General features: G+C 35.2%; 1 protein-coding gene across 2 annotated transcripts in view; it reads left to right on the forward strand.

Annotated features, from left to right (window-relative positions):
• Positions 1-21,324, forward strand: part of VCAN (versican) — a 100,122-nt gene extending 78,798 nt beyond the window's left edge. For both annotated transcript variants that reach the window (XM_045566276.1, XM_045566277.1), the window contains 3 exons: positions 13,452-13,596; positions 18,990-19,172; positions 19,326-21,324. In XM_045566276.1, the coding sequence (XP_045422232.1) occupies positions 13,452-13,596; positions 18,990-19,172; positions 19,326-19,453 (456 nt within the window). In that variant the 3' untranslated portion in view covers positions 19,454-21,324. The remainder of the gene's footprint in view (positions 1-13,451; positions 13,597-18,989; positions 19,173-19,325) is intronic.
• The last annotated feature ends 6,240 nt before the right edge of the window (positions 21,325-27,564 follow it).

The following is a 27,564-nucleotide window of genomic DNA, read 5'->3' on the forward strand; positions in this document are numbered from 1 at the left end:
ATTGTTGTGGAATAAATTGGGTTTCTAGAATACCCACTATTAAGTCTGCCTCCCACAGATTTCCCTTCTGTATAACCTTGCGAAACGTGCAGGTGTTTATGAGCTCCCATCTGTAGTACAGAAGGTATAATGCCCAGGACTCAGGTGGCCAGTTCTGGCTGGTACTATGCCTTGTACAGCCAGGTCACGATTTATCTCAAAGCGTACCTCTGGCTGTGTTCTTGTATGTTCCAGCCCCAAGCCTAGAATAGCTGCATTTGGCCAGGTGCAACATGTGAAAAATCTGTTTTTCCTACACACCTTCCTGACTGAGCCAAGTCCCAATCTGTCATTGGTTATATGGAATTAATGTGTATGTTTTTATTCCTAGCATGTGTACATTAATGGATGTTTATTCTGGTCTCTCCATTAGCTGTTCACCTCTTCAAAGAGGTGGTTCTTTTCCAGGCTTTTTAGTTCTCATGATGTCTAGGATAAAGCCTTATCCCTTAGTCCTGTGAGTTTGGTTAAAAAATACTTAATATTGGCTTATATCTGGCCGCTATGTGGGGTCTGTAAAATATCTCTGGGAATTTATCTTCCCTGCCAGGTGCCATACGGGTGAACTTGACTCATCAGATGTAATTATTCATCTATGCCAAAGCAAGGCAACTCAACCATTGTTTTTGCATGTGTCAATTAATTTTTAATATAGACACATAAATACTGTGAAAAAATAATTACCATTTCCATAGTCCAGACTGGTCCTAAATTGGTAAATTAGTGAGCATTGCACTTGGTCGAAAGAGAAATATTGATCTTCCTCTGAAATTTTCTTGCGAAATTTCCAGAGGAAGGTAACATAACCTAACATAGATAACCGTGCAACTTAAACAAGAACTTTACTCTTAATTAATTCACACTTTTAATTGAAACCTAAGAATTATGGAGTACAACCTATGTGAGGGCCCCAGTTTGAAGAAGGCAGCAATTGAAATGTGTCAATAAGCAAAATCTCTCAAAGAAATGACACAAACAAATCCGGAAAAAAAACTCTGACAGACCTTTGGTTTCTTGTTAATTCACTCTTTGTGTCAAATAAAAGTGTGCGAAGGAGTGTCCCTTAACTTTGAACATTTTGGAACAGAACAGACCATCTGCCCTACAGCCTGTTTCCCTCCCATTCGACTGATCTCTAGCCCACTTTCCTGCTGGTGTAACCACCCTTCCCTCCATCCCCTTCCTTTCCGAGACAGCCTAGGTGTCTCTTAAACTCGTTTGTAGTTGTTTCTGCAGCCACCATCCCCTTAACGGGTTCCATATGTGTGCAGGCCTTTGAATCACATAGCTCTCCTTTGTTTCGCTGTTTACTCCAAGTTTTTTACTTTTGAAAATATCCCTAACAGTAAAGTCTTCATCCGGGAGAGCAGTATCTGCTTATACTTGGAAATGGTGTTAACTTGACTGTGTGCAATTTTAAGGACTTTGTTTATGTTTTAGAGTGATTTCTCTCCTCTTCTGCACGCTCTCTCCCCACATGTTTTGTTTGAAAGGTTTATTAGAGCTTATCCATCTTGGGAGGTAGAGCAGTATTAAAACAAAAAAAAAATCCTTTGATATTTACCTTATACTGTCTTTTGATATTCAATCTTTTAATCCAGTAAAAACAAATAAGTTTATATTAGGTCTCAATTTCAATGATTTCTTTTATTGAAACAATTAAACTTAGCATCCAATAAACTTACAGTATAATTATATTTAATATGATTATGCTTTATACCTAGAGTAATTCAATTATATACTTATACTGAATGAATGATGTTTGGCCAAGTCATCTAAATTGCCCTTATTCTTTTAATTCTGATTGATTCATTCCACATTATTGGCCTCTATAACAGGATGTTGCTAGCATTGATAAAATTCCAAATTCTTGTTTCTGTTATATTTAAAAAACTTTTTTCATTCTTTATTTGGGGTATTGGCCCAATAAATTTCACAAAATTACATTCATGAATAAAATTGGTTCTAGCCTTACCCTTGTGGTTTATATTAAACTTATTTTCTCTTACGTATTTCAGTTTTCACTTTGTCACTTTGCTTTCTTCTAACCAGTTATTCTTTAACTAGACTATTGTTCTCTAACAGCAAAATGCACCTAGTGCTCTATTAGAAACCCTGGCAAATAACTTCAGTAATGAATTGCTTCACTTGTCACCCAAGTAATGTCTTCAAAGACACTAAGTTAAACCATCCAAGTTAAATACACATTAAAGCTGGTGAACTTAAACAAACTTTTCTTATCTAGCTTCTATACTATTAGCTGACTTTTAAGTTCTTTCTTTAACCCATTGTTCAATGAATGACTAGTCAGAAGTGTTTTCCCTCAGATCTGTTTTCCAGTGCTAATGACCTTTTCCTCCCCTGGCTATGAACTCTGGTTACTCCCTTCTTAAAATTCTTCAATGTCTGCCCATTGCCTTCAGTATAAAATTCTCATTATTGGCATGGTGAGTTAAAAAGCCCACCAACTCAACCTGCCACTTCCTGAGCTATATAGCATCTCCAAATACAGTTCCTGGAATAAGCCATGACACCTCACTCCCGGGGGGGGGGGGGGGGGGCTTTGCTTATACTTGCCCTAGTGCTTAGCATGAGGTGACAACCTCTTGTTCTAATTTCATTTCATAAACATTCAAGTAAGTCTCCTTCTTCCAAGAAGCCTTCCTTGCTGTGTGTGACTAAGAGCTCCTCTTAGGTGCTGCCACAGCTCTTTTGTCCTCTTACTATCCTAGCATGGACTCCTGTAGGGTTGACTTTCTGATACTGAGCCTTCTGAGACAAGACTAACTTTCATCCCTATTTTTTTTAGCACCTAGCATAGTAGATGACAAAAAATAGATACTTAATGTTTTTTTAACTAACAAGTGATAATCAATATGTGTACATTGCTCAGCCAATTCTATCTTTTGAATCCTAAAGTGGCGTATCTTTCTGTGACATTTCTTGTTTATCTAAATTAAGGATTATATTTAAAGTTGTACCATTGTGAAAAACATCAAAACATAATAGGTGGGTTTTTAGATACTGTGAAAAAAATGTTCCTCAAAAATAGAAGTATGTAGTTGAATGTAATGCATCTTACAAAAGGTATTAACCCAAAGGAAAACAAGTGTTTCTACTGGAAATGATGATAATTTTGTCCATGGTTGTCCTAGGAACACCTTTGTAATAAACTTTGGAAATTAAAAATAGAAAATGGAAAGCAAACTGCCACGCCTGCATGTGTGAGTTATACCAGGGCAGGTTTTCCATGAAGCTTTAGGAAACCAACAATTACTCAGAACTTTGAAGGAGGATTTTTTTTCAAGATAGGTACATATTCAGTCAATATACTTTCTGAAGCAAAATGACTTTTAAAAACCTTATTATTTATATCTAAAATGTAGTGAAACAAGCAAAAGGAAATATCGCTCCTGAATGTTACCAGCTCATTGCGTTTTTCATAGATTGCTTGGCCAAAGATGACTTGGTTGCCTGAGGTTGGGTGGAGCTTCATGTACTCATCCACTACCTGAGGCTGTTCATGCAAGCACAGAGGAAGCCAGGCACTAGGGAACATCATGGAATCATTTGTATTTCTCTATCTATTTCTGGCAAAATAATATTCACAACTTTCCTTTCAACTAAAGACTATCGTATGTCCCTGGGACAGCACAATTAAGGAAATATCAGAAACCCCTAGAGGCCTTAATCATACTACTTTGTATAATCCACTTCCCCAACAAGTGGTTAAAATCAAACTGTGGGTTTCAGAGTTTTTTTGTTTGTTTGTTTGTTTGGGACAGAGTCTCACTTTGTTGCCCAGGCTAGAGTTCCAGGGCGTCAGCCTAGCTCACAGCAACCTCAAACTCCTGGGCTCAAGCGATCCTTCTGCCTCAGCCTCCCGAGTAGCTGGGACTACAGGCATGTGCCACCATGCCTGGCTAATTTTTTCTATATATGTTTTTGGTTGTCCAGATAATTTCTTTCTATTTTTAGTAGAGACGGGGGGGGGGGGGTGTCTCACTCTTGCTCAGGCTGGTCTCAAACTCCTGACCTCGAGTGATCTTCCCACCTCTGCCTCCCAGAGTGCTAGGATTACAGGCGTGAGCCACCATGCCTGGCCAGGTTTCAGAGTTTTAAATCTGTTCTCACCTTGCTCCCTCCGTCTCTTTGACCCCCTGAAATAAGATTCTCATGAGGGGATTCTCTAGGGTCTGTGTTGGTCCTTTCTCTCCTACCTTCAGTTCCTCCCAGCACCATCAAAGCTGAGTCCTTAGCACTGGGCACTGGAGGCTTCAGTGGACCGGACACAGTTTCTTCAAAGGAAATATCACCTTAGATGGCGACGTCTAGAGGTTGAGGACTGAATAGAACTGACGATCCAGTTCCCCTTTTTAAATAGGAGCTTTTGGAAGGTTTGATCTGTTCTGCAAAAAAGCCCTGACTTTATGCCTGAACATAAAAAAACACATTTTCTACATCTCCTTCACATTATTTACTTCTATCCTCTCTACTTTGTCAGTACTCAATGTTGATCCCCCACAAGGCTGCTGGTGTCCCTACTTCCTGGGAAGTAGCCACAACTTCCTGCTTTTCACTCTCCGATTTACTGTTGGGAGAAAGCAGACTTCTTCTTTTGCATTTGCCTGATCTAGTCAAGAGGTTCTAGGACAAGTTACTAAATCACAGATCCATAAATGTCTTATTTTCTAGCTCTGATTGCTCATCTTGCCCCTTCATAGTTATGATAGAGACTGCAAAAAAATCGATAGTATAATTAGTAAAATTACTTGTACAATGAAACTTTTTACTTAAAAAATGCTACTTAAAATATTATCTGAAAGATAACTACATTTTGCTTTTCTTTTTTTCATTTTGATAAGCGCAGTCCAGCGTTGGCAAGTTGGCACACCTAGAACTTCCGACACCCACTCACTCTCCTTCACCAGTTGATTAGAGTTGATGCTAGAGAATGGCCAGATGGGTGTGGATTTGCCTTTAAATCCAGAGAGATCCCCCTTTTTTTTCATAAATAAACACATGAGTCTGTCAAGCAAAGTATTGTGAGAAAAACCAGCTTTGAAAAAGGTAGAAACTATAAAGAAATGGCCCTTAATCCAGGAAGAGACACTTAAAAGGGACAGAGAAAAGGAGTAGCAAATTGCAGGCCATAAACCATTATTCTTTTTCTGCAGGAATGTATTGTTATTACCATTTTATAAACACAAAGGTTCCTATCCTCCTTCCTCTCCCAGATGTCTTGGACATTGACAAGAGACTCAGGAGTATTAACTAATTCAGTGCTTTCTAAGCTTTTTTTTTTTTTGTAGGTTTCTGCTCATTTGAAAGGATTGCAGAAAACAATGCAAAACAAAAACTCCCCGTATCAAAAACTTAAGTTTGCCTTTTTCTACCTGAAAATCTTAGAATTTCTGTAAAATATTTGCCGATGGGTATGTGTCAGCTGTGGTGTAGCATTAGCTCTAAGTCAAATGCCAGTGCTCTGTGAACAAGTCACACTGCATATCAACATTAATTTAATTATGTTAAACTTCACAGGTTTTATTATATTAACCTAAAAGCCAAGGAAAACATATGCTCTTTCCTAACCCTTTAACGCGTTATTTATGAATGGAAGAAGTCTCAGATTCCTTTCTGCAAAAGACCACTGAGTTCATAATGAAAATTTTTACTTGTGTTGCAGTTTAATTTGATTTGGAATCAAAAACTGGTTCTTCTGATTCGACCTGCAAAATATTATGAACCATAGAGTAGTTCTAGAACATAAAGCCCTCTCTTGCCTTGCCTTTATTTGAGTTCAGATAGCTAGTGAAGGGCGGAACAGCTGGAAGAACAATATTTACCCATCTCTGAAAAATCATTTCATAAGTGACAAGATTATCCTAAAAAAAAAGGAAGAAAACTTATTGATGCAGTAGTTCCTTCTCACAGATGCTTTTCCAACATTGTTCTATGAAACTTGAAAATCACATGCAGATACTAATTAGTTTAAGGCAATGCATAACTCTGGAAAAGTGCCCCCCACCAAACAAACAAAAAAAATTGAATGGGTTTTGGCAATTTCTCCTTGCATTTTGGATCGTTAGCACTTCATGACTAAAGACCTGTGCAAACAAGCTTAGGGTGAAGGAGCCCACTGGCACCATTCATTGTATGGATTAAACGCAAGTTGCTTTGTGGCGCTCTGCTTGAGGCCCCCTGTCTCACAGTGGTCTCTGTGGGAGTAACTCACATCCTTCTGAAAATGCTGTTGATAATTACTGCTTTGTAGGGCAGTGAGCTCACGCTATTACACAAGATTAGTGCTGTTCTCAAGAACGGGCCAGATTGTCTCTCCTGCACAGAGGTTTGCCAGCTCGGAAAATAATGGGCATATTGCCACTTTAACAACTATCAGGAGACCCCAAGTTAGTTTTTCTTCCCTTCAGCATATTCATGTTGGTAGGATCCAACTCCAGGCTGCCAGCATAGGGTAGTGACACCAAAACAAACGTCTCTTTCTCCTTTAAAACAAAGCTGCTCTTTTCTTTTCAGTTGTCGGTCAGTGAATTACCCTGTTCAACTAAAAGACAACAGCAAAACCATAACATACCTTAAAACATAAATAAATAAGGACCCAGACCAGAGTAATCTTAGGCGAGTACAAGAATCAGAAAAGGGTGTATCTTCTACCTTGCAGGGAAGTCATTTGCCCTGAACAAGTTAAGTAAAACAAAGCCAAATGTACCCCCGACCACAGACTGCAAACAAATGCCTATTGTATAATACAGCCATCTAGGGATAAAAAAGTCATTTTAAAGTTACCAAATGTTTTGATTTCTGTAATAAGTAGCCTCATAGCCTCTTTTCAGATAATCGTTTGACCTGTGTTCTGAAAGGCTGGGGCTAACCCACAGTGGGGTTATTCTGAGTTTGTTATTTAGTGAAAGATAGTTTCTTCTTGCATGTCTCAAACAGGCACCCAGGGAAAGTGTTTTCTATTTGGAACTTGCTTTTATACTTTGGTGATTATCTGTTCGCCCTTGGCACCAACTGCATTTGGATTTAATTCTGTAGCTCTAGGAGGTGGCAATGTGGGCCCCAGGGGATGAAAGGAGTTTGCACACAAAGAAGTCAGCTTTAGTGCAGGTGTCATGTTTTCATAGCTAAACTAGATAGGTTTTTGCCTAAAAACAAGCTAACTGTGATTCACACTGCAGGCATTTCATTTTTGTGCATAGGTGTTTATCTATGATCTGACCTGTTCTAAGGAATTTAGGTTGATGTTACAGATTTGACTTTGTTTCTGATACAATTTTACCATTGATGTAAATCATCTGATAATTTTAAAAGGAAAATGGAAAATAATAAACTATTGTAGATGAACATTTTAGTCAGACAGAAAATTTAAATTATAGCTACAGTTGCCTATGACAAAATTAAATGCAATCAGATTGGAAAATACTGTTTAGCTGAGGCCGGTCTTCATATTTTCCCTCAAAAAATTGGGATGACATGTCACAGGCAATCCTTTAATCTTTTTTGCCACATGAAGTAAATAATCATAATTTGGGGGTAGTATTCAAAGTTCCATTTTGTTAAGTGATGTAGGTTTTTTCATAATATGAGGATGGAGATATATCACCACCTAGTGGTCATATTGTATTTTGTGTTTCAAAACCTCACATTCCCAGAACTCCACCCAAATCTAAGCAGGAATAACATTCTCTGTTAATTCAGTTTCTGCAGCCTTGAGTAGTTTAGAAATTCTAGTATGAATTGTATGATATTGTGAACCTGAAAGTTAAATGTGAATGGAGATGATTTTTCAAAGGCAGTGTAAACCTAATGCGTGTAGTCACATGCTTAGTAAAATCCTAGCAACTGAGGCAAATATTAGGACCGATCTATTTTGTATCTTCTCTTTCTACATAGTAGAAGAACCCAGAAGAGAGTTTTCCTTGGGAGGTGAACATAGAGAGTTTTGTGGCTTTTTTACGATTTTTTTCCCCCTGCTTATGTTGATTGAATGAAGTTGGAGACTTGCAAAGAGCAGGGAAGGAGAGAAATAGATAGATAGCTCTCCAGCCAGTCTGAGTGAGAAAAATTAGTCAAATCACTCTCAGATTTGTGGAATTGAGGTCGCTTTCTGAGAGTAAAGGATGTTGGCAGGCAAGGAAGTCATGCGCACTTCCTTCTCTTTTGTGTTAATGTGAGAGAGAAATAAATTTTTGACACCAAAGTACAGATTATTTGGGACAAAATAATCTAAGTATTTATAGTTTGAAAGACTTTGAGGAATAACTTTAGTCTGCTCTTTTCCCCCCACAATGTTAGGATTGGTTCACATTGAGTTCTCTGGATTGTGGAGACAATTTTCATGCAAGAGAACTGTATTTACTAGCTGTTGAGTTTTATCCAGGGTTTTTTATTTTTTTGAATCATTTTATTATGTTGGCAGCTGATTTGCTTAAACTCAATTGGGGGAAAAAGAAAGAGAAAACAATAACTGAAAAGTGACTGAATCCAATTTAACTGAAATGGTTGTCTTTTTTGGCACGTTTTTATAGATACAAGAGCTAGTCATTGAATTGGCACTCTAAAAATAATTTTTATCATACAATATACAGCATTAAGCAGTTTCCTACTAGGTATAAAATGATTATCTCTTAATGAAATGCAAGAAAATTTTACATCTGGATTGGCTTTCCTCTTCATCAACTATTTGAGTTTTATGTCATCATTTTCTCTGCCATCAGGAGAGAGTGAAAATGCAAAGTGATTTTTGGGTTCTCTTTCAAGTGTTGTAGTGATTTAATTCTTGTCCCTGGGGAGCCAATAAGAGTTCTTGGTTTGGAACAGGGAATTTGAATCTCTGATGCACAAACATGCAGAGGCATGACCAGCATTTATTTGTGTCTAAGGGGTTAAAATGAATTCCCTAAGCCTTGAGGGCTTTTTGGAATAATTCTTAGTTTGCCCATCCAGCCCTAGAAGAGGGTTCATCCGAGATAGGTCACCCAGGATGTTTGCTTATAATTCTAAGTGAGGAGAAAAAAAAATCCACATGGGAAGTGGTGAGTTTTTCTTTGTTCATTCCAAGAATTTATATTTCTGTATGTTTGAGACACTGTATTGTGAAAGAGGATCTATTATATTCTTATAACACAGAATTGATTCCCTGAGGAGAGATTTCTTCTTAGCATTTAACGTTAGTGGGAAAAAAAGGACATTACTGAACCTAAAGTCAAAGATTTATTTTTTATACTCCTTCTCCCTGTAAGATTAAATAAGGCTGTAAAGATTTCAGGAGGAAACAAAGAAAGTTGTTCAGAAAACTCTGGAGTTTTCTTTGCTAAGTCAGTTTGGCAATAACATGGAGCGAAAAGAAAGCATCCTAGCCAAGATAAATCTGCACAATGGAGCTATCAGATATGAGGTCATAGTGTGACATGCCTGTGGGTATCAGACATTCTTGTAAAAACCACAGAGCTAAAATTTGGTCCTGCACCATTAAGCCACAGCTCTGCCAAGCAACAACAAGAGCACACGTTTTAAATCATTGCCGCAAGCCAAATATAATTCTCACCAAAGACAATTAAATCTTTTACCAGAGGTCCTAGTCTGGGCAGTTTAAGCGCTGAGAACTACTTTAGTGGCATGGGATCCAAATCTCATTTCAGTGTGAAAATGAGATGGTTATCGTTCAGGTCAGGAGGAGACGTCAGTTCCAAAATACATGGCAGTCAAGTGACTTTGGTAACTTGAAATGTTTTGTTAAGCTTAGTTTAACAAAAGGTTAGCTAAGAAATCTGTGAATCCTTACTGATAAATGCATACATAGATCATTTTATAATGTTCATTTTTAGCGTTTAGAAAAATAATGTACATTCACTCTAGAGAACTTGGAAAATATGTGAGAATATGTAAATAAAATATTATGGCTCAGTCTCATCACTCAGATATAAACGCTGTAAGATATACTGCATTTGCTTTTGGTCTTTTATACAAACACTCACATACCCACACACATAGCTGTATCTAAGAGTATGTGTAAAATTTGGATCATTATATATTTTAATTTAACACCTCTTTTACTATTTCCCATTTCCTTATATATTCTTCAAAGACAGAATGTTTGATTTCATTTGTCTGGCTTTATCATAATTTATTGAACATATGTTCATTCTACAGATTGTTTCTATTTACTGCTAGTGTAAGTAGTATTTTACATAAAATGTTCACATCTCTGATTATTTTTTAGGATAGAATTTTAGAAGTGGATTATTGAGGTCCATGGGTAGGAAGTTTTTGAGCCTCTTGATACGCATTGCCAACCATTTTCCAGAAAGGTTATTTACTTCCACTGGCTCTATAATTGCTTGTCTCACTTATTTGCTAGCAGCAAGCAACATTTTTCATTAGGGATAGGTGTGGGTTGGGAAGAATGAAACACACTATGTTATTTCTAAATATCAAAGTATTTGTTAAATGACATCAATATGTGCCAGACATGGTTCCTGGCACTGAGGATACAGTAATGAACAAAACAACTCCCAAATCCTGTCCTCTATGAGCTTACATTCTACTAGGGAGAAAAAATACAACACGTAAGTAAATCATATAGGATGTTAGAATGTCCTAAGTGTTATAAAGAAAAGTCAATCAAGGAAGGGAGATGGACAGCATGACTACGGACAAAGAATGAAAGAGTGTTGCACAGTTTACACATACAATTGGGATGTTGGAAATTTTTCCACCTTTGAGAACATTTTTGGTTTCCTCTAAGAGGCTAGTTAGAAAGTAAATTAGAAAGTACGGACTCCGAAATGGAAATTTCATATTTGAAGAACTCTGGAATATTTGACTATAGAAAGTATTAGATGTAGGTTTTTGTTAGTTTTAATGAATTCCTATTCTCTTGTTTTTTTATTTTTATCCTACTTTAATTCATCTGTTAAAAACAACAGGCAGAACATGACTTTTATATCTCTGCTTTATCTGTTAAAGGAGAGGAGCAAATAAAAAAAAAAGGGCTTGTTGGGTGGAGGGTGAGGGATGATAAGGGAAGGGAAGTAAACAAAAAAAGGGAAGATAGTGAAACAATTAGAAAGTCAGTTCAGAGCAAGTGTTAGTTTCTGGCTGCAGGAGACCTATCAGACAGAACGCTCTAGTGAATGTGGTCCCCTGAGCACTCTTCCCAGCACCATCTAGGGGTAACTCAGTCGTGCCATTCAGGCTACTAGAGTTAGATTTACATCTGTGTCATTTCTGGATTAGGTTTTTGCCGGAGAAATAAAAACATCCTTCATTTTGTATTTTGGCGGAAAAACTTCCTTAAGCTTCCCTTGGTTCTTTGCAATTTCACCACTCTTCAAAGACTTCCCATTGCAGGGATCTCTTGTCTCCTATCTTATTTTTGGCCTGATTGATAAGGACTTTAAAGCAAAAAGACTGAAGGGAAAGTAGAAAGTTTTCAAACTTTGGGTCTTTTCACAGATCAGATTATTTATCAAAGATCTAAGTTTTTACCATATTTAAAAGTTTTTAAAACCACTTTTTTTCTGAGAAGACCTTACAGACATTCTCTAGTATGTTATACTATTGTTTTTTTGTTCTTTAAACTAGAGTTTATTGGTATACAAAATTCCATTTCATAGATTAATGGGTTACCTCTCAGAAGGTTTTATTGTACCAAGTATTAAAGGTTAAAAACACAAAAATAAACATTTGGTATTGAAAACACTGCAAATAGCTAAGTCTAGTAATTTGGTAATTAAAAAACAAAATGGGTCAGAAATAGTATATATTTTAAAAGACATAAAAGTAGCCATGGCACTGTTGGAAGCAAGCGCATAGTAGGACCAGTTTTTTGCATGTTCTGAAATGAGAACAATTGCCTTAATTGTTATATAGAATTCTTTCTTCTCTGACTTTATCTTTACCAAATAAAATCTCTTAACTCATTGTTTTAAACCATGGACTTTAAGTTTAATTCAAGGAAAGACTATTAGATCTGTAGGCCCAGAAAAGATAGTCATATTAGCCATTGTCCCATGAATCTTAATCTGCATTTCCACCATTTTAAGGAAGTTTGCTGTCACTAGTCTTGTCAGTGCTTGGTGTGATGGAGCATGAGAGTAGCAAAGCCTAGTGGGGGAGTGAAACTCAAGTTGAGCCAGAAAGACACTGAAAAAACTTATATCACATTCTAGTTAGGAGGACCCAAACTAGGAAACCGGTTTCTTACTTATAGTCCAATATTATTTTCTTCTCATTAAAGTTTGTTACTCTTGCCGAGGCACAGGGGATGTGTGTTCATGTAAGTATTGGTTGCCATGGAGGCAACATTTGAAGTAACAAAGAAATGAACTTAAACCCGAGAGTCCTGGGTGCTTCATCTCTAAGGTCCAAATTATTCCTAATCATGCTGGCTTGTTGTATGAGATGATATATATCATGTATCTAGAGGAGAGATTCATCCATTATAGATGCTAAATAAATGACACGTACTGCTCTGATGGAAGGCAAAAGATATTTCCAGTTATATATCTTTGCTTGGAGTGGGTAATATACATAGAGAGATAACTGGCAGAAAAACATCCAACTCATCAAATCCTTTTCAATTATCTTAAAACATATTACCCCCCAAATCCCATATATTTATAGTAAAGATATATTTTGAAAGCATATCTTTTATATCAATTTGCATAAATGTGATAAATTTTCCCATTAAAAGAAAACAACTTTCATATTAGATCATAAAGCAAAACTCAACTGTATGGGCATATAAGAATCACATCTAAAACAAAATATCTCTGAAAGATTGTATATAAAATGACATAGGTATATCAGATAAATAAAAAAATAAATATTGCAAATATCTCAATTTTCTAACCCAATAAGTGAATTTGTATTAGAAACAATCCCATTAAATAAGACAAAGAAAAGTACTTTATAGTGGTAAAGATAAGAAAAGCTGAAAATTCTGTTGCACTATAATCACAACTATATAAAATTATATGTGTGTATAAGGGCTATGTGACAACATGATAGATTAGTGATGAGATTACGAATTTTTTTCTAGTTGTACTTCCATTAATTTTATATTGAATTGTTAATAATAACATGATGAAATTTCTTAAATTGAGGGTTGATTATACATTGAGAAATCTAGAATAACTAGACCAAAATTTCTCAGTGATATCTCATTGCCAAAGAATAGATATTTGTTGAATAAAGACTTAGAGACACATATATTTTCCACTCAGAGTTTAACAGTCTTTTTCTTGACCACCAAAATAATTTCAGCTATGTGATCCAATAGGAATTGTTGAGCCCATTCCAATTATATTGTGATATAATGCCACCGTTGCTCTTATGTTACTCCTTGACTAGAGAGTAGTTACCTTCTCCCTCCATTTTTACAGCAATATGAGAACTGGAGGCCCAACCAGCCAGACAGCTTCTTTTCTGCTGGAGAAGACTGTGTTGTAATCATCTGGCATGAGAACGGCCAGTGGAATGACGTTCCCTGCAATTACCATCTCACCTATACCTGCAAGAAAGGAACAGGTAATGATTAGCCCATTAATAATGTATACTTAATTTGCATTTCAATTATCAAGAGAATTCAAGAAGAATAAGCTTCATTCTTTGAGACACAAACTGAATACATCATATATGTCATCTCTTGTTACTCTGGAATATTTCACTCTTTCGATACAATTGAAGTTTGTTTTCAGTAATATTCTCACCTTAGACTTCAGGTACTTAAGATAACAGTGTGGTGTTAATGTAGGAATACTGAATATCTTTAAGAAAAACAATTGCCAGCCCAAGGGCCTATAGACTTTTTTTTATTTTGATGAGGAGAACATTTTTAAAAAAATTAGTTGTCCACAGTTAAAAATTGGGATATACAAAAAAATAGTCTGGATTTAAAAAAGAAAATAAGAAGAGCTGGTTCCATTTAGCCCATGTTCAAGTTTGTCAGTGGAGAACCACTGCCCTTCCCCTGCCATGTCCGATGCATGCCATCCTCATTCATTCCTTGCCCCGTTTTTGTGAGTTTGGGCCATAATCCTGAAAGACACTATCTGCATACATAATCACGAATGTAGAAATCCTAAAAGATCAAAATCCTCAAGATGTAATTCTGGAAAAAATAATTTTTAAAAATTCTTTAAAAGACATTTATTTATCTTTTAAAAAGGGAATTTATTGGAAAAACATATAAAAACATGACAGAACACTTCATAGGCCATTTTACACAACAAAATAGGTAATAGTAACATTCATATTTTTGCAAGCATAAACACTCAAGTATACTAATGACAGTTGCCTGGGTATAACAGTTATGAGTAGGCAAACTATATTTATAAAGAAATAGGTCAAAAAGTGAAATGTATAAATGCATATCACTATGGTTGGTAATTGTGTGCACCCAGTTTTATAAACCGGTCATCTGAAATACTGTGACTCACAACAGAAGTCTTTTGACAACATCAATCAAAAACTGAGATAGGTAATAATTCCACCTAACATGATACAACTAACATGATGTGACTACCCTACGCACAACTGAAAACTCAGTAATCCCTTCCCTAGAATTTCATTTTCAGGATTCCAACATCTGAGATTTCAGTCTTTTGAGATTAAGATTTTGGGGTTTTAGACATTAGGGATTTTGATCTTTTGGAATTTCAACATTTGGGATTATGGCATTCAAGAATGTGTCTTTTGGGATTATGATCAGCACTGGTTTTTGTTAACTGCCAGGTCTCTGTAGGCATTGCAGTTTTTTAATCATTCCCTTAGAAGCTTATTTTATGCTTAAAAGCCATAGAATGTAAATGCCATCCCTACTTCTGCAGTTGAATATCTATAAGATATGATAAAATAAAAACATTTATAATGTAAATTACATGAGAATTGTTTAGTTAATATTCAACAGAAAACATATAAAAAGCTAATTTTTAAAAATATGTTGTGTTCATCATTGGCTAATATGTTTGAATTTCTGATACATGCTGTGTATAGACTTATTCTCTAAACATATAGAAATTCTGTAAAAATTTTTTAACCTGTTTGCAATTGATAATGGTGTTAAAGCATGAATATTCAGTCCCTAGACTCATACTTTTATCTACCTCAAGTAAAAGTACAAAGTACAAGTGTTAAATATAACCTATCTTAGTTATTTGTCTTTGAATAAAAAAATAACAAACTAAAAGTATATGCTCTATAAATATTTTAGGAATACTTAAACACCAATAATGAGAAATTTTCTTAGAAGAAAGAGAATACTAAGATACACAAAGCCGTAGTCTCACACGAAACTCAACTGTTAGCAGTGACTACATTACTCTGCTATTTTCTCATCCAGGGTAGAATTTATTCTCAATATCCTTTCCACATGAGAAGCTTTCCTGACTGTGTGCCTTACTTCAGCACTTCTGTGATGGAACTCATAAAAATAGCAAATCAAGCATTTGCTATTTTTCTTTTACCAGTGTAAAAAGTCTTTAATAAGCTGTTTGTCTTTATCCAAATGTCATGTTTGCTTTCTTAGACCTCCAAATGATCCCTGGATTCATGCTTTTCATTTTGTGATCTAAACATTCATATATTTCCTATGTTATTTTTTCTTATAGCAGAGTTTCTCAACAGCAGCACTGTTGACATTTTGGTTTGGATGATTCTTTATTGTGGGAGGCTGTCCTGTGCGTTGTAGCATGTTTGACATCATGCCTGCCCTCTATGTACTGAATGCCAGTAACACCATTCCCACTTCACAACCCCGCTGCATTGTGACAAGCAAAAATGTCCCTAGACATTGCCAAATGTTTCCAGGAAGGTGGTGGGAGGTTGGGGGAAGAAGGGGCAAAATTGTCTCGGGTTAAGAACCATTGCCCTTTCACCAAAAAAAGATTCACAAAAACAGCATTGTTTACATTTCCCAGCGGGAAACAAGTTTTACAAAAAACGTTGGCCTACCTCATTAAAGAAGAAGAAAAAAACCTATTTTTATGTTTTATCTCCCTACTGGCTGATTTTTATTTGTGAGCAATCAATTCTTTGCTAATCAGTTCTCTGGAGAATTTTATAAATGTTTATAGACTTTTGTAAAAGATATTCTTTTCTCCTTTCAGATATTTAAAACCAACAGATCTAAATAGTTCTACTTTTAATTAACAATTAAGTACTTGTGGAGTATTATATACAAAAGTGTTATTTTTTTAAAAAAGCATACATGGATAGACACTATTAATACACCTTTGGAGTATCCTGTGGGTTCCTCCCAATCCCATCCATTTACTTCCTAACTCCACCAGATATAATGATTTATTCCCTTGCTTTTCTCTTTAATATTATTATATATGCTTGTATTCCTAAATAACAGATTGTTTAGTTTTGTACATTTTTTAACTTTATGTAAGTGGAATCATACTGTATATATTCTGCATCTTTTTTTTTTTTGTTCAGCATTGTGTTTGTGAGATGTCTTCATGTCGATGCATGTAGCTGCATGTTCTTTGTTTTCGTTGTTGTATATAGCATTCCATTTATGACCATACATTTTATTTATCAATTTTCCTGTCAGTGGACATTTGAATTATATTCAGTGTTTTTGCTATTACAAACAATGTTTCTATGAACATTCTTGAACTTGTTCTTGGTGGACTTTTGTTGAGTTTCTGTAAGGTGTATTTTCCACGAGTAAAGTTGCTGAGTCATAGGATATATGTACCATCAAATTTACTAAAAAAATGCCAAATTATTTTCCAAAGTGGTTGTACCAATTTGCACTCCCACCAGCAATGTGTGATAGATCCTGTTACTCCACATCTCCTCCAACATTTGATATTATTGGACTTTGAAATTTTTGCCAATCTGGTGGGTATAAAATGTTATCTTTTGTTATTTAATTTGCATTTTTGATACTTCTCCCTGAATATCTTTTCATGTACTTAATGTCCTTTGTAGCTCTTCTTTTGTAAAGTTTCTGTTCATATCTTTTGGTTATTTTTGAAAATTGGTTGTTTATCTTTTACATATTGATTTGTAAGAGTTCCTTTTACATTTTGGTTACTAATCCCTTAATAATTTTATAAAGTGCAAGTATCTTCTCCCAGGTTTTGATGAACAGAATTCTTAATTGTATTGAATTTTCCTTTATGGTCTAAACCTTTTTGTGTCTTAAGAAATCTTTACCTACCCTAAAGTCATAAAGATATTCTATATTGTTTTCTAAATATTTTATAGTTTTGCCTTTTGCATTTATATATTTCAACCATCTAGAATTTATTTTTGATGTATTCTCTGAGGTACAGAACCAAATACATTTTTTGTATGAATATCCAATCATCCAAGTGAAAAGACAACATTTTCCCCCTGCTCTGCCATGTTGCTTCTGTCAAATATCGAGCATATATGTGTGGATCTCTTTCTGCTCTATTTTCCTATCCTTGCTAATACCACATTCACTTAATTATTTCAGCTTTTTAGTAAGTCTCCATATATGAATAATTTTAGAAGAAATCTATATAATTTTCTCTTCACAATTACAAAAACAACTTCTAATTTGTCAGCATAGCACAAAATCAAGTATAATAAATTATCTAATTAATCATTTTTAACCTTCTGTTAAAAAGTTGGTCTCCTTCTTTTTGATACTTGCTAGTATCTGGACCCTAGTGTAGGCATTCCATATTACAATAAGAGAAGTGTACAGGTATCCAATTTGGGGTGAAGCAGAAGTAAATTAAAGGAATGAAATATTTAAAATATTTAAGTTAAACCCAAATATGTTATTGCACAAAAATATAGTTGTAAACATCCCTGTGAATATGTAAATAACGGTTGTAAACTTTTAATAATAGGATGTTGACATTCAAATATCTTAGTACCAAAGTTTCTGGTAATCATTCTCCCATTGAAGATTTATATTATTTCATGAGAGAATATGACATGTTTTTGTGAGCCTATGGTGTCAGAATTCTTAAAGAAAACTATGGATAGGAAATTCCATTTAGGGAAAATTATATTTAAATTAAATTTTTATTAGTGATATATAGAAAAAAATAATTTAATGAAATTGATTTGTAAAGGTATCTAATTTAAAATAAGTATATTAATATTTACTAAAACTATAAATTACTCAAATTCAATTGAATCAGTTTTCACTTCTTGAATTTCAAATCAAGAGGTTTCTTTCACTTTTACTTCTTTTTTATTATTTCTACTATTGCTAAGTTTGTTGATATTTAGAATTTTTCTTTGTAAATTTAAAATGATGGTTAAGAATTCCAAGGTTTACCCTCATTTACCCTTCTCAAGAGTTTAAATTTATATTTCTTATGGTAATTACAGAACTGAGGCATGAATATTATACCCTCTTTCCCCCCATCTCAATGTAGTAGACAGAAAATAGTATATAAACATAAATGGAACCAGAAGATATTTTATTTATATTTAGGAATATATGTCCATATTTCAAAATTATCATGTTATTATAGATTGTAAATTTTTTCGGGGAGGTAATGATAATAGTGAATTGTTACAAATCTATTATTGTCTCAAGTGAAGGTGGGTGATAAAAACTTAGGGATGGTGATGAAGACAATACCAACAGGCCACTTACTGACATGAGATAGATGCTTTTTAATTCAGAATTTTTTTTAGAAAAATGGCCGTTCCAGATGGATAGGTGAATATATAACCATTTAGCCCCATGGATTTTTAATAAAACACAATTCAAGATGACATAATCTGAGATTCAAACGAAGCCCAAAAGGTTCAACATTTAATTTTTGCTTGAAAAATTTCAACTTCTTAATTCTGAATGATTGTTTTTAATGAAGGTGCTTCGTTGGTATTATTAAGAGAGAAAGAGAAAAATAAGAGATTCATACCAGTTGAAATACTTACATTATTTGAAAATAACCCAATGTGCTTTTCTTTAGTTGCTTGTGGCCAGCCCCCTGTTGTAGAAAATGCCAAGACCTTTGGAAAGATGAAACCTCGTTATGAAATCAACTCCTTGATTAGATATCACTGCAAAGATGGTTTCATTCAACGCCACCTTCCAACTATCCGGTGCCTAGGAAATGGAAGATGGGCTATGCCTAAAATTACCTGCATGAACCGTAAGTGGTCCTTTAGAAAGAATGGACAACCATGCCATAACAACTACTAGACACCCTCATTTTACGGCTGTGGTATCAGTAGTTTAGGGTATGGAGCAAGTAATATTGTTGTGTTTTCTTTCTTTCTTTCCTTCTTTCTTTCCTTTCATGTAGCATCTGCATACCAAAGGACTTATTCTAAGAAATACTTTAAAAATTCCTCATCAGAAAAGGACAATTCATCAAATACATCAAAACATGAACATCGTTGGATCCGGAGATGGCAGGAGTCGAGGCGCTGATCCCTAAAATGGCGAACGTGTGTGTTCATCATTTCAGCCAAAGTCCTAACTCCCTGTGCCTTTCCTACCACCTCGAGAAGCATTATCAATTGGTTTGGAGTTTTGGATCACCGTCCAGTCATTTTGGGTTGCTGTGCTCCCAAAACATTTTAAATGAAAGTATTGGCATTAAAAAAGAAAGCAAGCAAAATGAAAGAAAATGAGGGCAGAAAGCAACCATTTCCAGCCTATCTAATTTTTTTAGTTTTCTATTTGCCACTGGTGCAGACCATTTCATAATGTATACCAGCCTACTGTACTATTTAAAATGCTCAATTTCAGCACCCATGGCCATGTAAATAAGATGATTTAATGTTGATTTTAATCCTGTATATAAAATAAAAAGTCACAATGAGTTCGGGCATATTTAATAATGATTATGGAGCCTCAGAGGTCTTTAATCATTGGTTTGGCTGCTTTTCTGTAGTTTGTTTAGGCTGGAAATGGTTCCACTTGCCCTTTGACTGCCAGCAAGACTGAGGATGGCTTTTCCTGGACAGCTAGCAAACACAGAATCTTGTAGGTCATTGCACCGGTCTCAGCCATAGGTGCAGTTTGCTTCCATGTGACGCCGAAGCCTGCCTAATGGGATCCCGATGGAACTAGGACTCCAATGTGGAACTCTTCTTTGCTGCATTTCTTTTTCTTCACTTACAAGAAAGGCCTGAATGGAGGACTTTTCTATAACCAGGAGCATTTTTTAGGGGTCAAAGTGCTAATTATTAACTCAACCAGGTCTACTTTTTAATGGCTTTCATAACACTAACTCCTAAGGTTACAGATCAACGCATTTCAAATGGATATAGACCTAGGGTTCTGGAGGGTGGGGGATTGTTAAAACAACACACATGCAAAAAGAAAAAAAAAAGAAAGAAATTTTGTATATATAACCATTTTAATCTTTTATAAAGTTTTGAATGTTCATGTATGAATGCTGCAGCTGTGAAGCATACATAAATAAATGAAGTAAGCCATACTGATTTAATTTATTGGATGTTATTTTCCCCAAGACCTGAAAATTGACATAGTATGGTAGTTATTTTTCAGTGTTAGCCTTTATACTTTCCTCACACAGTTTGGAACCATATAATATAGGTACTTTGTCCCTGATTAAATAATGTGATGGATAGAATGCATCAAGTGTTTATTATGAAAAGAGTGGAAAAGTGTATAGCTTTCAGCTAATGGTGTTTGCCCATCCTAAGCAAGGAGCATATATATAGAAATAGTGTGGGCATTTCTTCCTGTTAGGTGGAATGTACGTGTTGGCATTTCTCCCCATCTCTTCCCACTCCATTTTCTCCCCTTTATTTGAGTAAAGTGACTGCTGAAGATGACTTTGAATCATTATCCACTTAATTTAATGTTTAAAGAAAAACCTGTAATGGAAAGAAAAACTCTTTCCCAAATTTCAGATAGATCAGCTTTGAGAAGACTAGATGATAAATAAAGTGCAAATAGAAAAATAGAAAAGGACGGGCAGGGGTTGCCCCAACAGTGATTCTTTTTCACAAAACCTCCTTTAGCTCAGAAGGAGCAACTGTAGCTATAATCATACACAGCGTCTTTAAGCAAGTTCCCTTGGTTGTCGCATTAAATGTAATCCACCTTTAGGTGTTCTAGAGCACAGAGTAACACTGTGTTGACCTATTAGGTTTTTATTTTTCTTTTCTCATTACAATGCACATAATACTTTCCTGTATTTATATTATAACGTGTATAGTGTAAAATGTGAATGACCTTTTTTTTGTGAATGAAAATCTAAAATCTTTGTAACTTTTTATATCTGCTTTTGTTTCACCAAAGAAACCTAAAATCCTTCTTTTACTATACTGTGACTGGTCTGGTTATTTACAACTTTAAACCCTGATGTGCATCAACATTTTTACCTTCTGGTTCCATTATGGAGAGCAAGCTGCTGGCTTGGATGAAGTGACTTTCGGGCTAGCAAGGAAACGATTATACACCTACCTGCAAATATTGATATAGTGATGATTTAATCTAAATAGTATGCATTAGGCTCAGATATGAAAGAAATCTGCAATAGGAAAAGTGATAGCTCACATTACAGAATGTGTCTTATGAACCAGGCCAAGGGTTTTACATGCTTATCTCACAAAAAGCAAATGAAAGAGGTACCTAATGAGGTGCATGACTGATGAGGAATCAGGCATAGAGAGCTCGAGTTATTTGTCCAAAGTCACACAGGTAGTGTGGAAGCAGATAATTGCTATGGCCTGTATGATATTCTCAAGGAAAAATGTAAAATATTATGTTCTTGATTGTTATACATTTAGGAGGTTAATTTACTGGCTAGATGGTCATATCTAAATAATTATCAGAAAATGTCAAAAATATAAGGTTCTCATCCATTCAGATATCCACCCATTCCTTTATTTTTCATTCATTCACTAATTATTAAATATTTACATGTTCTAGGCACTGTAATAGGCCCTGAAGATTCAGCAGTGAATGAGCTAGATAGGTCTCTGTCCACATTAAAGTTTTTACACTGGCTGCATCCCATGGGAATTAACTTAGAGCTCATTCTATTTAATATCTTTATTGATAATCTGGAAGAATAAATCCATTATGTGCTTACAACTGTATAGAATATACCATAAAAGTCAAAAGTGAGTTGAAAATTGTTTTGAAGTTCTTTCTTGGAATGTCAAAAATATGCAAAGAGTGGGACATTAATAGTTGTAGGAAAGAAGAGATTCTTTTCCTTTCTGAGCTTGTCCTTTTAGTGTGTACTCTGTCTACCTTTTACATAGGACTTTAAATAGAAATGATCCAAGGGAATATATAAGAATTTGCATTAATTGTGCATATATTCCCTTATTAGATTTATAAACATTTATTGATTGATCTAGGTACAAATAATGGAACCTGTGAGGCATACAGAATACTGGGGCAGAGTGAGAAGTTTAAGGAGACTTGCACCATTCAAAGTCACCGGAGGTGGTTCTCTGTCCATTTTTAAAGGTTAAATGGCATATCAGGGAGAAGAATGTGCCCCTGCTATTGGAGGCTATTTAAGAAGAGATAGTCTTCCAGGGTAGCCACAACGCAAAAGAGGTAAGAGAGATTGTAGAGGGAGGGATGCATCATTTTAATGTGATAGTAAACTGGGTCAACCATGAGCTATTTGCCTAAAAATCATACCATATACAATAAACTTACAGAATTTGGCAGTAAACAGAAAAATATGAAATAGGTTGTCAAAAAGTTCAGAGTTCACTTTGTGCATGACTATTCTCCAAGAAAAAAATCCTATGAGAGAAAATATATTCTAGATAAAGGCAAAAGATGTTATTATCAAGTGGCTAAAGACTCAGTGATGACTACAACATTTTTAATGTGTTTAGTTTTGTTTCCCTAATGTTAGAAGGGCAGTGGAATGGTTTTTGAAGAAATAGGCCTGCAGTGATGTGTTAGCACTTTGTTCATCTTTCTTTTTATTGTGCTGTAATTCGCATTTGCTAAACAAATAAGAATTCACCCAAAGGATCCTTTTCTAAAACAAATCTAAACAGAAAGTTTATAGAGGTCTTTGCATGAGTCATTCAAGATTGTATTAATATAATCATTTCCCATTATTACTCATTTTGTATGCTTAGATCCCAGCTGGACAAGGAAGAGCAAATGCCAAAATAGAACAAGAATGGTTTTGTTGAGGTGTTTACAGAATAAGGAAAGTCTGGGTTTTAATTAGAATTTAATTCAGTTTAGTCTGAGCTCATCAAATGGTCCCTGCTGAAGATTAAGAGTTTATTGCCTTAAGCAGTAAGTCTTAAATGATTTTTGATAGTATTTACTCTAAAATAAAATTTTAAAACTATGTACCTTTCACATTTTAAGGTGTTAACAAAAAGCTTTTTCATCATAAAGTTAGACAATTATAGAGGATATTATTTGGGGCATATTTTAAATAGTGTCATTCTAAAACATATAACATCACTCTTACAAATATGTTCAGTGGAATCTAAATATCATAGGGGTTTGATACCTACCATTATCCTTTTAAAAATACTTGAAAAAAAGTCATTTTTAAGAATCAGAAATGTTATATTTTTCTTTTCTTTGGACTCTTTTTCATTTCAATTCCCACCATGGAATTTTATTAAAGTAGTATAAATTTATATACTTGAAAGTCTTCTATTGATTAAGCCTTCAGACACTGAAATTTCAATGCATTGCAATTTATACTTAAAATTTGAAAATTAATTTTTTCTTGTGAACATAATGCTATAAAAGTTAAAAATTTCCTGGATTATCATTATAATTTATTGATATACAATTGGTCAAAACAATATAAAGCTTTTAAAAAATCTGAAAGATAATTATGCAAATTGTGAAATTTTATTATAAATATATCTCAGTGAGATGATTCAGGCTGTTTTTTCCAATTCACGTTTCCAGTGGGAAATATTACTTAAAACTAGAATGTGGCATGGTTTAGCACATTCTACTCCTATTTTGTTTTTATAAATTTAAACACTGAGAAAATTTGCTTACATAAATAAGTAGATGGAAATTAGAGTTTTATTATGCAATGTTGCCCAACTTTTTAAGCTCTTTCTGAGTTATATGCCAAAAATCACAGCAGTCTACCAAAAGTTATTTCCAATTGCCTCTCAGCTGACATCTCAATGAAATCTTCCTTAATTTTTTTCTATAAACCCTTGATTTGAAAAAGAATTTGTCACAATGTCATCAGAATCATTCATTTTGAATTGTCATTTGTTTGTTCAGAGTTTTTGCATTCCACAGTCCTATATCCTAAGACTCAGAATAGATAAGAGGTGTGTTTCATGTGATAGGTTTTTTTAAATAATAAAGTCAAAAAAAGGCAATTTTCTAAAGTTTTGGTTCTCAAAATCTGTTCCCTGGGACAACAGCATGATAGCACCTAAGAACTTGTAAGAAATTCAAATCCTCAGACACAACCCTACTGAATGAGAGATTGTGGGAGTGAGGACAGCAATCTGGGTTTTTGCAAGCACTCCAGATGATTCTGATGCATTCTAAAGTTTATGAGAACTGGTATAAAGGGATAAAGGAGATGCAAAAGTAGAACCAGCAGCCTCCATCATAGACACCTTCTTAGGGAGATGAGTTTTAGGAAAATGTCCAGATGGAAGTTAAAGTTCTGGAAATTGCTTCCCTTTGCATGCCCATGTACCCCTTAGAGAGTCTGGGGACTCTCCCGGGGTAGACAGCCCTGGTTTGAAGAACACTGCTTTAAGATAGAGAGTCCTTAAAGTACTTTACAATTTTTAGTATATCATCTGTCCATATTTTGTGAGCATGTGTTCTATCAGTATGGTGGTGGTTACTTTCCAACCTTTGAATGGGCCTCTGGTTTTACAAGAAAAAAATCAGAAAGGCTTTCTTTACAGTGAAAACTGAATAAAGCGTCATGGTTAAAATACTCATTTCTTAAAGATCTAAAACAAAGTTTTAAATGCAGAAATTAAGATGCATTTAATTCCTGGGTTTAAAACCCAAGAAATAGAAGCAAAGAAGATACATTGTAACTTCCCAGCAAGACCCAGCCAGGAAAAGGAACCATAAATTCGGTGGTGAAACATAAAAGAGGTCAGTCAAGGAGGAAGAATCCTTTGGGGTGAATTGATCTCTGAATTACTTCAGTTCCTAGATCAGATCACCATCTCCCACGTTCATTAGCCAAATTAAATTCTATTCATTAAATAATACATATTGAGTACGTATCCCATTATGGCACTGTGCTAGAAATAGGGGGTATTGTTATATACAAGCCTAGCCAAGTCTCTGTCCCTAGCAAGCTTACAGCCTGATGGAAAAGATTATCAATGGCATTAAAGTAGAAAGAAATCTGATTTCTCAAAACATTATTGTTGTTAAAGCCTTCATTCTTGACCATGTCCTTATTCTGCTCTCCATCTCTGCCTGGTTTCATTCATAACCATGGCTTTAACTACTCCCTACATTATGGTTAGTCCATGTCCAGATGGTTGGATTCCATAGGCACATCAAACTCTAACCTTCAGATTGAACCCCTTCAGATCCACCCCTCTCACCAACTGTCTACACTTTTTTTAAACTAATAACCTAAGAGTTGTTCCAGCTCTTAATTTAATGCCCATATTTAATTAATCACCAAATTCTATTAATTTTACCCCCAAAAGTTTCTCACATCCATTCTCTTCTCTCTATCCCAAATGTCCTCAATATCTCATACAGCCTTACTATCTCTAGATGTACCACTTTCCAAATTATCTTTCAGACTATTGTGGAGTATTCTTTAAAATGTGCAAATCAGAGCTTGGCATTTCCCAGCATAAAATTCTTCAGAGCCTAATGTCTACAAAATAGAATCTGATTTCATATGCATAGACCTTACTTACCTGTGTGATCTAATATTCTGCAAAACGCTTTGGAAAGTAAAAACTCAAACTATTCTATTCCAGGTATTGATTGAGAAATCTTAACTAGAACAACCATCACATTTAGGTTTTAGTGTTTTCTTTTAATTAGATCAGTTTGGTTTCCTGTTCAGTCTCTGATTAAAAGTTAGACTCTGCCTGTAGCAGTTGTGCAGAAGGCAGAGATGAAAGACCAGAAACCCTATTTGACTCAGTGGGACATAAATTTGCTCTTCCAGATACACTTTCCACCTTTCCCTTTCTCTGTGCTCCAAGAGACTGACAGTATAGACTGCTCCTATCAGGTTAAGCCCTGGGGAACATTGTAGAAAATCAGAGCAAGAGACGACAGTGATATCATTGTGTGTTTGTGTCCCCTTGGCTTCTCCCAATCCTGCAGGGTTGCAATGGATAAGTAAAGTCACTAGCTCCTCCTAGGTAGCATTCTCCACATAGCCCTCTTGGGCTCCTGGTTCCACTGCTTCTCTTTCACCTTTACCTTTCAGGACTGGGCTAGCAAGAGCTTTCCGCTGTTATTGCCCCAGGGATACTGCGCTATGAACTGTGATTTCCTAACACCGCTCACCTTTGTAAACAGTCCCTTTACTAAAGTCTCTTTGACTTATCCAATATGATTGTGTCATTGGTTTCCTGTTGGATTCCTGGCTGAGAATGTGTTCTTCATGGCATTTCTTCAGGGAAATTATGGAAGTAACCCCGTTCATATCAATCATAAGATAGGCATGCTACATTATAGTCTGGAAGCCTCCACACTGGTTTCCCTTGGGTTTCTTCCATAGCGTCTTATTGTGTGTATGAGGTTATATATTTAGTCTCTATTTTATAACCATTAAACATTGAATATGTGATTGTTGCAACTGCCAGCCATTTTTCTGCCTCAGCTACACATAAACCTGCCAACAGATTTTGTTTCTCTTGATAGAGGTATGCCTTTATCTTTTGGAGAAGAGATTTTTTTCTTTTGTTTTTGCAGAAACCATTTGGGGGGTTGCGGGGGGAGGTGCTTTAATTTACAAAGTTTAAGACCAAGCTTATGCTTTCTAATGAATCGGTAAAAGGAAGAACTGACCTGCTCTGCATTAAACAGTAGATATTGTTTTCTTGTCATTCAAAATGTTGTATCTTTCAGATTAAACTTTTACTTTAATACCTATTCTGTTTATTTTCTCTGGGATCTTGATTCCAGGGAGTGAAAAATTCTTCGCAGAGCCTGTCTGTGTTGAAGATGGAAGCTGATTCCAGCAATATGATGGCAGATGTGTTGAAATCAAGAGAAACCTGTGCTACAGTTCCGTGCAGGGGCTTATAAATTCTGAAAGTAGTCCAATGAAGTGCACAGGTTTAAGAGTTGCTTAGCTGTGTTAAAAATTCTTTATGTTTCCTCAAGTCTTCAGGATAGTTTTAAGCATTAACTATGGTTTTCAGAATTAAGAGATGGCCCGTGCCTTCATTTGGGTGTGGTAGTTAGTAACACAGCAGTGTTAATAAGACAAGGAAAAATGAAGTCCTCCTCCTGGGAAGGCCGTCAGGCAGAGTGACGTGCAAGGTGGATTTATGGAACACGGCTATATTCTTTAAGGAGATATGCAAGGAATATTAAGTGAAAGGAGTTTGATAAAATTTTTGAATTTTTGGCAA

The sequence above is a fragment of the Lemur catta genome, chromosome 12, assembly GCF_020740605.2.
Source record: "Lemur catta isolate mLemCat1 chromosome 12, mLemCat1.pri, whole genome shotgun sequence".
NCBI classification, from domain to species: domain Eukaryota; kingdom Metazoa; phylum Chordata; class Mammalia; order Primates; family Lemuridae; genus Lemur; species Lemur catta.